Here is a 14526-nt window from a genome sequence, read left to right as displayed (position 1 = left end):
TAATCACCGGTTAGTTAGCATCAGAGGTCCCTATGCTAAAGTTGCTATGCTAGTTAGCATCGAGTCCAATTTTTGCTGACTAAAATTGGACTAAAACTAAATTAAAAGTATTTCATGAGACTAAAACTGTGACTAAAACAGATATTTTTGTTGATTAAAACAAGACTAAATAAAAATGAAAAGAAGAGACAGCAGAGGACAGCTAATAACTATGACTATAATAAATATTATAAATAGTCGACCAAATTTTGTTTTAGTCGACCCTAATTGACTAAATCTAAAACTGACTAAAACTAAATTAAAATATGTGTCAAAATTAACACGGGCAGATAGTCTATTTATCTCTTTTTGTCATTAACATCTACATTTATTACAATAAGATGAAAAAAGGATTTAAGTGTGACTCAGCCCCAGTCTGTCCTAATGTCCCCCACCTGTCCTAATGTCCCCCGCCTGTCCTAATGTCCCCCGCCTGTCCTAATGTCCCCCGCCTGTCCTAATGTCCCCCGCCTTTCCTAATGTCCCCCGCCTGTCCTAATGTCCCCCGCCTGTCCTAATGTCCCCCGCCTTTCCTAATGTCCCCCGCCTGTCCTAATGTCCCCCGCCTGTCCTAATGTCCCCCGCCTGTCCCCCGCCTGTCCCCCGCCCCGGGCCCTTCCCCTCTCACGGTGTCGCCCTTTCTCTCGGTCAGAAGCGATCTTAAAGAAGGGGGCTTCCCACTCGCTCCGCAGTCACGTGACCTGGGCGCATACGGAGCCATGATAAAGGCCCCTCAGCAGCAGGTCTCTTTGTCCCGTCTGCTTTCACTGTGCTCCCTTCAGGGCCACTCGGAAATCACAACGCGCGCCGCACACGGGCCGGTGTCGCGTTGGCAGGATGCACCGGGGCAGTGAGGCCATTCGACCAGTTTATCTAAATTCTGTGTTATGCAGAGGGTCACATACCTCCTATGAACCTTACACATATATATATATCATTCACAAGATCACATGTTGACCTAATGACTAAATAGAGTCTACCTGAGTGTAATCTAATGTCAGCTCAAATACAGCTGCTCTGTGATGGTCTCACAGGTCTGTTAGAGACTATTGAGAAGTATAAAGCTGGGTTAGGTTATAAAAGAGACTCGGCCGTCCTCCTAAAATTATTTACTGAACAAGGAGAGTTTTAGTTTAGTTTAGTTTATTTATTTAGAGAAAAAGGGACAGTGTACAATAAACATGAACCTCAGGGGGAGAGATAGTACCAGGGCTAATGTCCACCCGTAGTCCCTGTGCAGGCTTATGTTATAGCAAAATACATAAAACATCATTATACATACAGGGGTAATGGCATTTACATTGACCAATTTTATAATTGGTCAATGTAAATTATAATAAGACCAGTATCCAACAACAAAATGAATGATTTTATTACTGTACATAATGTCCTTGAGAAATTCCAGTCTGGCTTTAGGGTAAACCACAGCACCGAGACCGCCCTCTTAAAGATTTTAAATGACCTTAGATTAAATTATGACTCACAGAAGGTCACAGTGTTGGTTCTTCTGGATCTGAGCGCTGCCTTTGATACAGTCGACCACACTATTCTTTTAACTCGTTTAAAACACATCGGCCTCTCCGGTGCTGGACACAAATGGTTTACTTCCTACCTCACAGACAGATGCACTTTTTAACTGCATTTTAGAATCAAATTCTGGATGGCAGAAAACTTTCTCCAGCTTAACCAGGACAAAACTGAAATGTTAATCATCGGCCCTGAGGCCCAGAGAGAGAGACTTTTACCCAAACTACAGTCACTGTCTTTTAATCCTTCCTCACAGGTGAAGAACCTGGTGTGATCTTTGACTCTGAGCTGGCGTTTATTCCACACATTAAGAATATCACAAAGATAGGTTTTTACCATCTAAAGAACATAGCCAGAGTCGCCCCATTCTCTCTCGGGCCAACACGGAGACGCTCATGCATGCTTTTATCACCAGTCGTATCGACTACTGTAATGCCCTGCTTTCTGGTCTTCCCAAAAAGAGTATCTCAGGTCTACAACTTTTACAAAGTTGTGAGAAGAGTGGCAAGAAGAAAAGAAGCCATTTCTAAAAGGAAATCATAACAAGTCCCCTTGTGGCTTCTGGCAAACAGCAAACGGGACTTCTTCTGGTTTTCTTTTAAAAATGGCTTCTTCTTGCCACTCTTCCATAAAAGCCACACCTTAACCAAGCACTTTTTCTCCAGTTCAGCATTACTCAAGTCTTCTTGAAAAAATCTAAATGAAAAAAGGAGATGGAAACAAGGATGAAAATGCAACAAAAACAACTCAAATAATACCAAAAAAGTCACAAAAACACAATGAAAAAGTCACATAAAAGCAACAAAAAACGTCAGTTTTATAGTTCTTAGCTTTTAGATTTGGGTAAAGCTGAACTGGAGAAAATGCGCTTGGTTTTATAAAGTAATATTAAAACAGCGTTGACATTTCTAGTAGTTTGCCCCGTGTCTGCGTAGGTTTCCACTTTCACTAAAAACATGTACAATAGGGCAGAATGAATGAGAGTGTGTGTGAGTGTGGGACAACGGATGCAAATTAGCCCATGGCTACAATCCAGCGTGGTGTGTTCATTAACATGCACCGTTTTTACCAAATAAACCGCCTTTGCTCTGCCCAATCCCGTCAGACCTTGGAAGCTCAGCAGGGAAGGGCCTGGTCGGGACTTGGATGGGAGACCGTTTAGTAACACCAGGAAGCCTAGCGAATGTAGTGAGTGAGTGAGTGGTCGGTGGTGGTCGGAGGGGCCGATGGTGCAGACTGGTTGCCTCGCTTCCGTCAGTCTACCCCAGGGCAGCTGTGGCTACAATAGTAGCTTACCACCACCGAGTATGGAGTGACAATGTAAAGCGTCTTTGAGTGTCCAGAAAAGCGCTATATAAAACCGATGCATTATTATTATTATTATTATTATTATTAATAAACCAATGAGTAACTATAAGAAGCAGCCCACACATGCCCACGTGGAGTGAGCCAATAGTGCAACGTAAAGCGTCTTTGAGTGTCCAGAAAAGCGCTTTATAAAAAACGATGCATTATTTTTATTATTATTATTAACCACTTACCCACTCACTCTCATTCATACACCAACGTACGCAGTCTCTGGTGGAGGGTGAAGTGTCTTGCCCAAGGACACAACCACAGTGTGCACCTTCAGGAGGCAGGATAACAACCCCCCCCCCCCGTCGCCCCATTACCACATTAACAGCAGCCGTTTATTCAAGGAGCCAACTTTAAAGGCCCTATACCTGATGTCTTCCCTTCTGTACACGTGTGGAATAATAAAGCACACGTCTGACTGTAAAGCCTTTCTCTTGATGGTGAACTTGCAGCTGGTTGTTGTTGTTTACTGTGTTTACTTGTTTACTGTGTTTACTGTGACAGTGTTGCTTCTAAAGGTGGTAAAGCGTGTTTATGAGCTCATCACCGGAATGGGAGGTTAGTAATGAGTTAAGGCTTGTGCTATGAACATGTGGCAGCTATTTTGATTTTGTTTTGTATAAATGCCTGAATGTATCCTTTTTGTTTTCAACAGGAAATGGATAGGTGTTTATTTATAATCCGTCAAAACCGAGAAAATCTGTTCTTTTTATGTAAATGCTTGCAACTGTATTTGATTTGTATTATCACCACATCAATGTGAAATGTATGAGCTCCTTCTTCCATAGTTTGTGAACAAAAGGGTTGGCTGTATTAAAAGTTCTTTTTTTTGCAGTTTTATTTTGCACTGACTCACACACGCACTTAAAAAAAGCAGCTGAATGTGTAACAGCGCAGTTTGGGTCGACATGTTTTCTGCGCGCGTCACAAAGACGTGGAAGTTCCGATTGTCCCAGTGCACGTGAAGGCGTCTCCGGGCTGTGGGTACGTCAGCCGCCCCCTGCGCTCGCTCCAGCCGCCAGTGAGAGGGAGATGCTCTGAGCACCGCAGCCTCCTCCGTCATTCTGCGTCTCCAGCCCGGTGAAAGTGCACGGCCACGGGATCCATCCAACCCACTCCTCTCGGATATCTCCGGACACCCACCCAGCCCGCTCTTCCCGGATACCCACGCACACCCCTGGGCTCCAGTGCAGACCGTGCGCGCGGCGAAAGGCTTTTTGTTGCTGCGTTGCGGAGGAGCGCCATCATCTTGCAGTGGCGCTCACGAAAACACGCTCCGGTCCGGAATGACACACTTGCCGTAGCCGGGGTTTACTGTGATGGAAAACTGACGCACTTTGGCACGTTTTAGCGCTCCCAGCTCGCTCCTTGGCATCTTTGTCCAGAGCGCGCAGCATCTTTCCGTGGTCACGTACAGGCCTCTTCTCCGCTGCCCTCCTTCAAGGACTCCTCTCCGCGGTGACGGCTGCGCAGCGAGAAAACACAAAGGGGACGGGATCTAACGCGACCGCGAGCATCCGAGAACGAGCTCCAAAATGATGGCAGGCGGAGCAGTGCAGCAGAACGGCATTTTCGCCACCGCGCACCACCACAGCCAGCAGCCGCACATGGAGGCGGACCCGCCGGACTCACGGAAAAGACCCCTGGAGACACCCACGGAGGCCAGCAGCACCAAGCGCACCAACACGGGAGGTAAGAGCGTGCACGGCGGGCAGGTGCGGCTAGAGCAGGCTCAGCATCCGCACAGAGCGGGGCTCGCCTCGTCCTTATATCAGTGAGTAGGGTGGTAGGGAACAAAGGCGCCGTGGATGAGGGGACACCAGCGGCGGATGACCTTGTGCTAATCTCACATCAGCCTCCGCCGCCGCTTTGTGCCCAATAACAAAAGCGGATAAACAAGCGCCGTTAGAGCGGCCTTTCACTGCGACACTGGCTCCGTGCGCGCGACAGCCGGAGCGCGTGAGTGTGATGGTCGGTGGAATATGGATATGTTACCATGGCAATCACCATATTTGGTTTTTGTTTACATGTCATGTGCCAAGCATCTCCATCACCGGCATCCCAACCATCAGCAGCCTGCGGCCATAACCATCCTGGACATGTGCTATAGCTGTGTTTACCCTGAGCTGCTGCTGAGGCTCCACTACGGCCTCAAACAGCCATCAGCGGCCATTCATGTGCTAATGTTCACTTTCACATCTCTGCTGCTCAGGCCAACCCCCAGGACAACCCCCAGGCACACTACCATGAGGACATTCAACACGCTGCACATGTACACAAACACATTCAACACACTGCACATAAGGCTATTCAACACACTGCACATGTACAGAAACTCATTCAACACCCTGCACGTAAGGCTATTCAACACACTGCACATGTACAGAAACACATTCAACACGCTGCACATAAGGCTATTCAACACGCTGCACATATACAGAAACACATTCAACACACTGCACATGTACAGAAACTCATTCAACACCCTGCACATAAGGCTATTCAACACACTGCACATGTACAGAAACACATTCAACACGCTGCACATAAGGCTATTCAACACGCTGCACATATACAGAAACACATTCAACACACTACACATGTACAGAAACACATTCAACACGCTGCACATGTACACAAACACATTCAACACCCTGCACATATACAGAAACACATTCAACACAATGCACATATAAAGAAACACATTCAACACACTGCACATGTACAGAAACACATTCAACACGCTGCACATATACAGAAACACATTCAACACACTGCACATGTACAGAAACACATTCAACACGCTGCACATGTACAGAAACACATTCAACACGCTGCACATATACAGAAACACATTCAACACGCTGCACATGTACAGAAACACATTCAACACACTGCACATGTACAGAAACACATTCAACACGCTGCACATGTACAGAAACACATTCAACACGCTGCACATGTACAGAAACACATTCAACACGCTGCACATGTACAGAAACATATTCAACACACTGCACATGTACAGCAACACATTCAACATACTGCACATAAACATATTCAATGTGCTGCACATAAACATATTCAACACGATGCACATGTATAGAAACATATTCAATACGCTGCACATAAACATATTCAACACGATGCACATGTACAGAAACATATTCAATACGCTGCACATAAACATATTCAACACGATGCACATGTACAGAAACATATTCAATACGCTGCACATAAACATATTCAACACGATGCACATGTATAGAAACATATTCAATACGCTGCACATAAACATATTCAACACGATGCACATGTACAGAAACATATTCAATACGCTGCACATAAACATATTCAACACGATTCACATGTACAGAAACATATTCAACACACTGCACATGTACAGAAACATATTCAATACGCTGCACATAAACATATTCAACACGATGCACAAAAACATAAACAGGGATTATCCCAAATGTCATTAAGCTGTGGTTTGGATTAGCAGCACTTAAATTTTGGTTTGGTCTAGTACTTATGTTTTGGTTTTGTAGTTACGTTTTTGTTTAGTACTTATGTTTTAGTTTAGTACTTATGTTTTGGTTTGGTTTAGCAGCACTTGTGTTTTGGTTTGGCAGCACTTATGTTTTGCTTTGGGTAGAAGCATTTATGTTTTGCTTAGGTTAGCAGTGCATGTGTTTGGTTTTGTTTTGTACTTATGTTTTTGTTTGGTTAGCAGTACTTATGATTTGGTTTTGTTTAGTAGTTATGTTTTGGTTTGGTTTGCAACAGTTATGTTTTCGCTTGCTTTGCAGCGCATGGGTTTTGGTTTCATTTAGCACTTATGTTTTGGTTTGGTATAGTAGTGTTATGTTTTGGTTTTGTTTAGTAGTTATGTTTTGGTTTTGTTTAGTAGTTATGTTTTGGTTTGGTATAGTAGTGTTATGTTTTGGTTTGGTATAGTAGTGTTATGTTTTGGTTTTGTTTAGTAGTTATGTTTTGGTTTGGTATTGTAGTGCTTATGTTTTGGTTTTGTTTAGTAGTTATGTTTTGGTTTTGTTTAGTAGTTTTGGTTTGGTATTGTAGTGCTTATGTTTTGGTTTTGTTTAGTAGTTATGTTTTGGTTTGGTTAGCAGTGCATATGTTTTGGTTTCATTTAGCACTTATGTTTTGGTTTGGTATAGTAGTGCTTATGTTTTAGTTTTGTTTAGTACTTTTTTGGTTTGGTTAGCAGCAGTTATGTTTTGGTTTGGTTAGCAGTGCATGTGTTTTGGTTTCGTTTAGTACTTATGTTTTGATTTGGTTTAGCTGTTTTGTGTGAGAGTGTTAGTCCTAGACTGATCTACTTCCTGCCTGTTACTGCAGAGACTCAGAGGTGAAGTGAACACACTTAACACACTCCACACACTCCACACACTGAACACACTTAACACACTCCACACACTGAACACACTGAACACACTTAACACACTCCACACACTGAACACACTGAACACACTTAACACACTCCACACACTGAACACACTTAACACACTTAACACACTCCACACACTGAACACACTTAACACACTTAACACACTCCACACACTGAACACACTTAACACACTTAACACACTCCACACACTGAACACACTTAACACACTCCACACACTGAACACACTCCACACACTCCACACACTGAACACACTTAACACACTCCAGACACTGAACACACTCCACACACTGAACACACTTAACACACTTAACACACTCCACACACTGAACACACTCCACACACTGAACACACTTAACACACTCCAGACACTGAACACACTCCACACACTGAACACACTTAACACACTCCACACACTGAACACACTTAACACACTTAACACACTCCACACACTGAACACACTCCACACACTCCACACACTGAACACACTTAACACACTCCAGACACTGAACACACTCCACACACTGAACACACTTAACACACTCCAGACACTGAACACACTCCACACACTGAACACACTGAACACATTCCACACACTCCACACACTGAACACACTCCACACACTGAACATACTCCACACACTGAACACACTCCACACACTGAACACGCTGAACACACTGAACACACTGAACACACTCCATACACTGAACACACTCCACACACTGAACACACTTAACACACTCCAGACACTGAACACACTGAACACACTCCCCACACTGAACACACTGAACACAGTGAACACAGCAGCACTAACACATGTTAAGAGTGGCTCAATGCAGCACTCTGAGGCCCTCACACTGGCTCCTCCGGGGATTCCTCCAGACAGCAGCAACACATTTGTCAGAAACACAGCTTTTTATTCTAGTTTTGCACTTGGACTATATATATTAGTATATAGTGGAAGCAGTAGTAGTAGTAGTCGCAGTAGCAGTGGAAGCAGTAGTAGTAGTAGTGGAAGCAGTAGCAGAAGTAGTGGTAGCGTTGGTGTTTGTCGTAGTGATGGCAGTGGCAATAATAGAAGTAGTGATTGTTTTTTTTCTCATATTATGGCAGCCGTTTTATGGTGTGATCTTCATTGCAATAAAAATAAGTTAACATTATTATATCCCAAGTTGATTCTATTGATAATACATTAATAACTGTGACTGTTAAAGTAAAGTTGATGCAAGTTTTTGTTAATATTATGCTTTATTTTTGTACAAATTTGAGAATTGTTCATCTAGCATCTGTATATTAATGTGTAAAAAGTTTGTATAGGCCTTTATGGAACTACTTTAGCTGACAGAAGCACAGGTGAATCAGTGCGGTATGTGGAATGTAACGCTGGCCACACGCCCCTGTCTCCTTCTCTCTGTAGTGGCCTTCCTGCAGCCTCTGTTTGAAACGGAAGGCATTGTATTCCCTCCGCCACAGGACTCTGAGACTCATGGTAAGCCTGACTTATTTTTGCTCTTCTCTGTCTGCCCCGTGTCCCCCGCCCCCTGTCCCTTGCCCTCTGCCCTCTGACCTGAGGGCCGGGCTGGGCGCTCCTGCACACTCCAGGTAGTGCATGTTCCAGTCTGTCACCCACCTCCACCCGCTGCTTCTACACCGCCTCACCCCATCACAGTCCACCCATCACTGATCACTCATCCCTGTTCACCCTGACCAGTGTGTGCTAACCAATATGACCAGTGTGTACTAATCAAAATGACCAGTGTGTGCTGACCAAAGTACACTGACCATGTGTGTACTAATCTAAGTATACCGAACTGCGTGTGCTAACCAATATGACCAGTGTGTACTAATCAAAATGACCAGTGTGTGCTGACCAAAGTACACTGACCATGTGTGTACTAATCTAAGTATACCGAACTGCGTGTGCTAACCAATATGACCAGTGTGTACTAATCAATATGACCAGTGTGTTCTCACCAATATGACCAGTCAATATGACCAGAGTGTCCTGGTCATATTGACCAGCATACACTGGTCATATTGTGTGTACACCGGTCATACACAATATGACCAGTGTATGCAAACCAAAGTACACTGACCGTGTACTAATCTTAAGTATACCGAACTGCATGTGCTAATCAATATGACTAGTTTGTACAAATCAATGTTCACTGACCAGTGTGTACTAGCTAAAATGACTAGTCTGTACTAACCAAGAAGGCTGCTGTGCACTAACCAAAGTGTGTACTAACCAATATGACTAGTGTGTTCTTATACCATACAGTCGAGTGTGTACTAGCTTGTTTGTTAAAAGGGAAGATTTGTTTTTGCCTCATCGGCAGCAGTGACATGACTGTGAAACTGTTTTTTTTTAACCAGCACACTGGTTGAGAGCCGTGGGTGTGCGTGTCTTTCCTCCAAAAAAAACCTGTTTGTTAGCCTGGCTCTACGTATTTGTCACTGTACACTGTTCAGAGGAAGTCGATCTGGTGTCGGAAGACAGAATGTTTAAGAATATGAACGCACATATTACTAGCTTAAAGGCACTGCACCGTCAGCTGTGAGGCAGCACTAGTTTGTTGTGATTATCAGACCATCAGCCATCGTCTTTTGATTTCAAGCCACTTTTATCATTTGTTTTAGCCTAAAATATGTGTTTAATATAATAAAAGGGGCATAAAGTAAGTCAAATATGAGAAAAACATACTCACTATGATCATATATTTTTATATTATTTTTTAGCTGTATAGAGTAGACTCCTACTTTCCTATACCTCTTATGGACCTCTTATGCGAAAACAGTAATGATAAAGCAATAATCTCTACTTTGATAGCTCTATGTTAAGCTAAACTTGTCAAAGTGGCTAACCATGAATAAATCTGCCGGTGTTTGGCCGGTGCCAAAGGCTAACATTAAGCCTTGGTGATTACATTGAATCAAACAAAATATCCCAAACTTGGAGCCAGGTCATATACTGGCTTTTACAGTCGCCCAAAAACTTTTGATACTGAATTAGCCCATCACTAATTAGCCCTGAACGTTTAAAACCTTTACTGTGATCAGGTTTACTTCAGGAAACAGAAAGCGAGAACGAAAAGACACTATCAGGGAAGTACAGTCAGAACAGTGGAACCCGAGGCCACATCCAAGCAGCACCAAAGCCACCTTCTCTGCAGAGGGGCGGGACCAAGGGTATTTCTGTTCATGTTCTTTATCCCTTCATGTTTTCAATCACCTTCACCTTCACACCAGGCAGTTCATGAAGAAACACCATGTTCATCTTTGCCTCACTTTTGTACCCACATATTTCCCTGTAGATTCAAAATGTCACAAATAGAGTCAGTAGGAACTTTTTCTGTCAAACTTCCCCACATTCTCTCACCTCCCATTAGCAGCATTCCAACTCCTTCACTTGGCTGAGCCGCCATGTTTGTTTACCCAGAGCTGCACTACATACTGTATCAATATCACAACAAGTTAAAGATAACTGACAAAATCACAGACGCACAGAATGACTTTGTAAAATGCTTCTGTTTGAGTCATGATTTCCCTCGTTTCGTCTGGTTTTTCCTGATTTAGGATTTAGTCTTGTTTTACACAATCTGACGGGGGGAAAAAAGTTTCCTCACAATTTCAGAGAACGTACTTTGTTGAATTAGTTCAGTTCTCTTGTTATCTCGATCTTCGACACTTTTGTCGGATATCGTTATCCTGCGGTCAGTCTGGCCCACTGGAGAGGATCGAGTGTGAACATCTTCCACTGTAACATGAGAACAATGGAAAATGGTGAAACTTCTTAAATGTAGTGATATCATTAAAAGATGTTGATTACTGACATGAACATGAGGGGGAAATGTCCAAAATTGTTTTCATCAACACAATCCGAATAATGGGATTTATTTGTTTATTTATTTGACAGGGACAATGTTCATTAATCAACATTTCTGTAAATGTAGCGGAATTAGCCAAAAGGCTCTTTTTCATCCGTCGTCCCTGGACAGATGTAAATAGTCTCCCTAAGACAATAAAACATTCAAAGTCAGTGCAATAAAATACAAATGATGAGCCAGGTTTAAATGTGTGGGCTCATTTTGTTGCTATATTAGTTACAAGAGGGATTTTGGACCTTTTATTTATTTATTCCCTTTATTCACCAATTTGGCACTTTCACAGTTATCATTTATTTATTCATTTAAAGCGACAATGCATATTAATGAACATATACATGTAAATATGTCAGAATTAGCCAATGGCTGCTTTCCACATCTGTAGTCTCTGGCAGATCAAGAAAATACACAGACCAGTGTGTAACATTACAGATCATCCACACAACTTGAGACATGACACATAAGGATGATGGTCAGTGGTCACAGGTCTGATTCCCCTTCAGCCAACCTTTAAGTTTAGTTTGAAATAGTGAGTGTGGTACAGTCTCAGATGTCTGCTGGGATGCTGTTCCCTTTCACTGATACACCTGTGACTAAACACTGTGTGTCTATGAGGAACCTCACACTGGTCACTCTAACACTTGTACTGGATATAGAACTAACCTCACACTGGTCACTCTAACACTTGTACTGGATATAGAACTAACCTCACACTGGTCACTCTAACACTTGTACTCGATATAGAACCTATAGAATCTTATAATCTTATAAACCAAACAAGCCATTTTAAATGTTCTAAAATTTTAAACATTTTGAATGTTATATTTTTCAAGTATTTACCGAGTCAGACTCGTCGGTGACCAGTTACTAGTATACATATATATATACACATATACATACATACATACATATACATATACATATACATATACATACATATACATATACATACAGTGGGTTGTATCCGCTCCCTTTTTGACATTTTGCCACGCTATGGTGCACACACATTAATCTATATCATTGAAATTGAATGTAAAAAAGACAGTGACGTGAAATGAAATGTATACATGATTTTGAACCTTTTCCAAAAATCTATAATATAAAAATTTTGCTTTCACGTATTGTGAGCCCAGAGGTACATTTTATTATAAAACAGCTTTGAAAGCATTGACAATTTTATTCTAAGATTATAACTACTGTCCTATAACCATCATTAAGCTATTTCATTTCAAAACCAACTTGTAACTTTATATATTGTACTTGTACTGTGCTGCACCAAACCGCGGGTCCTGCACCGTGAACCGAACCGTGAGAGCTGAACCCCTGATATTTATCCATACATATTCCACTGTCTCTTATTTCCACTGAAATCAATTTCCTGAGTTTAGTGAACACGTTGTAGTGGCTCATTCTGCTGCTCTGGACACCGGGCTCACTCACTGGACTACACAGTCCTCACAGTGGTTCTATTGCAGAGGCTCAGGGCTTTGTCTGGTCAGAGGGTCATGAGTAAAAATCATCAAATATAAGAAAGGAGTCCGGGTGCATCAAACACTCCAATTACAGTTTGAAATTATTTTTAGCATTCATTCTTTTATACATTTGTAGTGGCCACAGTTTTTGGACTGGGTCGGGAACCCCTGGTCTACAGTTATACTGAGTGACGGGTTATAGGGACATTTCTTTGTAATCACTCATAATCTCAGAATATGACATAGCGAGGCCCGGAGTGTGCAAAAGTATCTGTACTCCCTGACTTAGTACTTGTGTCATGTCTGTATCAGTCCTGCACATCTGGAGACTGGATTTGGATTAGATAAAGAGCGTTCATTCAGAACATTTGGAGAGTGTGATGTGAACATGAGGAGCCCCCACACGTCCTGCCTCCGCCATCTTTCAGCCTGTGCACAGCTGCTGCAGGGACAGAGCAACAAAAGCAGCGGCTCTGGGGGGCCGCGGCAAACGGGGATGAGATTCAGCAAAGGGGCGTCCCAGACAAAAGCCCCTCCCCCCCTCCCCCCTCCCCTCACACACACTTTCGCTGCTTAAGGCGGACGGAGCGTTTCCAAGTCCCCTGAGCACCGCGGGAGGGGGGCCCTGCCGGAGGACAGGGTGAGGGGCCGCGCAGTGTCCCACTTCAGGAGGGATAACTGGGACAAAAGGCCCAATGCTACATTACCCGTGGTCCCGTCAGAGCCTCACCGTCAGCCGTGTTTACAGATTATCATCATCATTCTGAGGCTTTAGTCCAGAACATTCCTGATGCCCTGAACATAAGAACAGGTAATGCAGGGGCACACATGCCCAAGGAAGAACATTTTTGTGCAACTTGTTTTATTAAAAACAGCCTTTGCCCTCCTCCCGGTGTCCCGTCCAGACACACTGCCTTGTCCTTTGCCCTTCTCCCGGTGTCCCGTCCAGACGCACTGCCTTGTCCAGTGGCTCTGAGGTTCCACATGCATGTTCCCAGTGCCAGTGTGAGGACAAATGTGCTGATGGTTCTGCAACACCATTCAGTGCAACTGGACGAGCCATGTGTGGACAGTACACCGGCAGCCTCTAGGACACTCCAGGACACTCTAGGACACTCTAGGACACTCTATGACACTCTCGGACACCCCAGGACACTCTAGGACACTCCAGGACTCTCTAGGACATTCTAGGACTCTCTAGGACACTCCATGACACTCCATGACACTCTCGGACACTCCATGACACTCTAGGACTCTCTAGGAGGACAAAAATATGTCTTTATTGGGAATGGAGAAAAAAAATGGATAATTACAGCTATTCTAAGTGATCCCATTATGCCGGTCTGGCACTGTTGCATTCTCCTCAAGCGCCGCTAGATGCACCACCATGTGCACCACCATGTGCGCCACCATGTGCGCCACCATGTGCGCCACCATGTGCGCCACCATGTGCGCCACCATGTGCACCACCATGTGCACCACCATGTGCACCACCATGTGCACCACACTCGCTAACAGCAGAAGACACACCTCATCCCCACATGTGCCCCCCATGTAAACACAAACACGTGAACAAGAGATCGCAAATGTTTGAAGCAGAAGACGCAGCAACAGTTAGCGGCTAACAGTTTAGCATTATGGCAGAAGTTTACAACAAGATGGTGAACTGACAAAACCTGACGACCTGCTCTGATGCAGCTGAAATCCTCCTGAAATGCCACCGACGGGTTAGGATTAGGGTTAACAATTACTTATACCCAAATCTCAAAGCGTGTTGACTGGAGAGTGTAATGTGATACCTCATTTGAAAGCCAAG

At 43.6% G+C, this 14526-nt stretch overlaps 1 protein-coding gene across 2 annotated transcripts in view; it reads left to right on the top strand.

Annotated features, from left to right (window-relative positions):
- The first annotated feature begins 3915 nt into the window (after positions 1 to 3915).
- Positions 3916 to 14526, top strand: part of nova2 (NOVA alternative splicing regulator 2) — a 49187-nt gene continuing 38576 nt past the window's right edge. The window contains exons 1-2 of one of the 2 annotated variants that reach the window (XM_079559733.1): positions 3916 to 4614; positions 8772 to 8843. In XM_079559733.1, coding sequence (XP_079415859.1) covers positions 4458 to 4614; positions 8772 to 8843 — 229 coding nt within the window. In that variant the 5' untranslated portion in view covers positions 3916 to 4457. The remainder of the gene's footprint in view (positions 4615 to 8771; positions 8844 to 14526) is intronic. The other variant, XM_079559734.1, reaches the window with a different exon arrangement.

This window comes from Gobius niger, assembly GCF_951799975.1.
Source record: "Gobius niger genome assembly, chromosome: 1".
Lineage (NCBI taxonomy): Eukaryota > Metazoa > Chordata > Actinopteri > Gobiiformes > Gobiidae > Gobius > Gobius niger.
The sequence above is the reverse complement of the archived record's forward strand: the minus strand, read 5'-3'. Positions and strand labels throughout refer to the sequence as shown.